The sequence below is a fragment of the Crocuta crocuta genome, unplaced genomic scaffold (genome assembly GCF_008692635.1).
Source record: "Crocuta crocuta isolate KB4526 unplaced genomic scaffold, BGI_CrCroc_1.0 scaffold143, whole genome shotgun sequence".
In the NCBI taxonomy this organism is placed as follows: Eukaryota; Metazoa; Chordata; class Mammalia; order Carnivora; family Hyaenidae; genus Crocuta; species Crocuta crocuta.
Genome location: NW_027529175.1, coordinates 8,340,464 through 8,342,585, shown reverse-complemented (window position 1 = coordinate 8,342,585; position 2,122 = coordinate 8,340,464). Strand labels below are relative to the sequence as shown.

Below are 2,122 nucleotides of genomic sequence, written 5' to 3'. Positions count from 1 at the left end.
GAAGACCTGCTACGTGCCTCGGACGGGGAGAGCTGTCGTGCGCCGTGGGCCCCGGGGTGCTGAGCTCAGGCACCCGCGTGCGTGTGTTGCAGGTCTCACCAATGGCTTTGGGGGTGCGCGGAGCGAGCAGGAGCTGGGGGCCGCCCCGGGGAGGAGAGCCGCGCCCCGACGACGCTGCGCCTCGGAGTCCAGCATCTCGTCCAGCAGTAGCCCGCTCTGCGACTCCAGGTGGGCACGGCCTGGGGGGCTGCTCCCACCCCCCCATCCCTGCCACCCTGTGCCTGCTCCCCAGGAATAGGAGGTGTGACCACAGAAAAAATTAATAGATTTTCAGTCTGTGGCTAGGTTTATTCTATCTTTTGCTCCCAAGGTCTTTCTTTACTGGAAGGGGAAGCACGGCCCTGCCGGTCTGCCCCGTGGAGACCCCTTTGTAACTGGGGCCCCGTGTGGGTTACCGTGGGGCCCCCGGCCCAGCTCGGGGGCCACCACCAGAGGGCGGGCAAGGGACAAAGCTTTGTGACCCCGCTCGCTCTGCTTCCCGAAGCTTTAGCGCGCCCAAGTGCGGCCGGGGCAAGCCCGCCCTGGTGCGCAGGCACACGCTGGACGACCGCAGCGAGCTGCTCTCCTGCATCGAGAACGGAAACTATGCCAAGGCGGCCAGGATCGCGGCAGGTGAGCTGCCCTCCTCCGTGGCCGCAGCGCCCCCAGGTGGCCGCCCAGAGGGCTCCGGCTCTCCGCCTCCTGGGCCTCCATCCTGTGCTATCTGTGGGAGTCCTCCACCCCCCGCCCCCGACGGGGACAGTGACAGTTTTGATCTGCAGTTTGTCATTTTTTGCGTGGAATACTCCGTTCCTCTGTGCAGGCCGCCCGCACCTGACGTTAGGCTCGCCTGTCATTTGCAGCCGAATGTGGGACCCGGGGGGGCGGTGGCTCCCCCCATTCCAGCACCTGGAGGAGCACCAAGGGCGGGCTGGTGCTGGCTCGTCAACGGGGGCAGGGGAGGGGCCCTCACTGCGTAAGGAGTTGTGGGCCGTGGGCTGGGCCAGCTCTTCACTCACTGCGTCTGTTCTCTCTGCCCAGAGGTCGGTCAGAACAGCATGTGGATTTCCACTGACGCCGCGGCCTCTGTTCTAGAGCCTCTGAAGGTCGTGTGGGCCAAGTGCAGTGGCTACCCCTCGTATCCGGCCCTGGTGAGCCTTGGGGTCGCGGGCCGTGGGGGTCCATGGGGTTGCCCTTTGGGGAGCCAGGGCACTGAGCGGTGCGGCCGTTGTCCCAGGCCCGCGGCTGTCCCGCTGCTGCTGTGGGGACAGGTGTCCCGTGAGTGCCCGCTGAGAGAGGCCCGTGCAGGGTGTCGGTGTTGGGGGGGCTCCTTCAAACCCCACCTCGAGGTGGGCCCCGAGGAGAGAACTCCTGGGGCGCGGTGGATGGGTGCTCAGATGTGAGCCACATGTGTCCTCCCTCGGCAGATCATCGACCCCAAGATGCCTCGAGTGCCGGGCCACCACAACGGGGTCACCATCCCGGCCCCGCCGCTCGATGTACTCAAGGTCGGCGAGCACATGCAGACCAAGGCTGAAGAGAGACTATTTCTCGTTCTCTTCTTTGACAACAAGAGAAGTTGGTGAGTGCGGAGCCCAGGGACTGGGCTGGCGCCATGTGTGTGGGGCGTGCGTGGGCCCCGTGGGGCGTGCGTGGGCCGAGGGCCTCGTGCAGGGGCCGCAGGGCTCTGACCCCTCCTGGGCGAGCCGCACGTGGAGACGCGTGTGCACCCTGGGCTCTGCTGCTGGCCCAGGCCCAGCCCCTTCACCGCTTGTCTGCGTGGGTCTGCGCAGCGCCCTGGGCCGTTGGCCTCCGGACCCCAGCGCCTCCCCAAAGTCTTCCCTGGGTTCTGGCGCTGCCCCCGAGCACTCACGAGAGGCGGGTGGCTGCGCCCCCGTTTCCGGCTGGAAGCCCCCTGCGCCAGCGAGGGGCCCAGGTGATGCCGGCACAGGCTGGCTGCCCCCAGGACTGCAGCCCTTGCTGCGCCTGAAGCCAGCTCCGGGGTGCGGGCCCTCCGGGCGCCCGAGGTGCCGCCGGATTGGGGTGTGAGCTGCCCCGTGCCCTGACATACGCTCCCCCTCAG

At 67.8% G+C, this 2,122-nt stretch overlaps 1 protein-coding gene across 7 annotated transcripts in view; it reads left to right on the top strand.

Moving 5' to 3' along the window:
* The window catches only part of BRD1 (bromodomain containing 1), a 38,746-nt gene that overhangs the window by 34,864 nt on the left and 1,760 nt on the right, over nt 1–2,122 (top strand). For 6 of the 7 annotated variants that reach the window (XM_077758046.1, XM_077758044.1, XM_077758042.1 and 3 more), the window contains 4 exons: nt 93–228; nt 545–672; nt 1,081–1,190; nt 1,467–1,621. In XM_077758046.1, coding sequence (XP_077614172.1) covers nt 93–228; nt 545–672; nt 1,081–1,190; nt 1,467–1,621 — 529 coding nt within the window. Of the gene's footprint in view, nt 1–92; nt 229–544; nt 673–1,080; nt 1,191–1,466; nt 1,622–2,122 lie in introns of those variants that run through there. The other variant, XR_013333701.1, reaches the window with a different exon arrangement.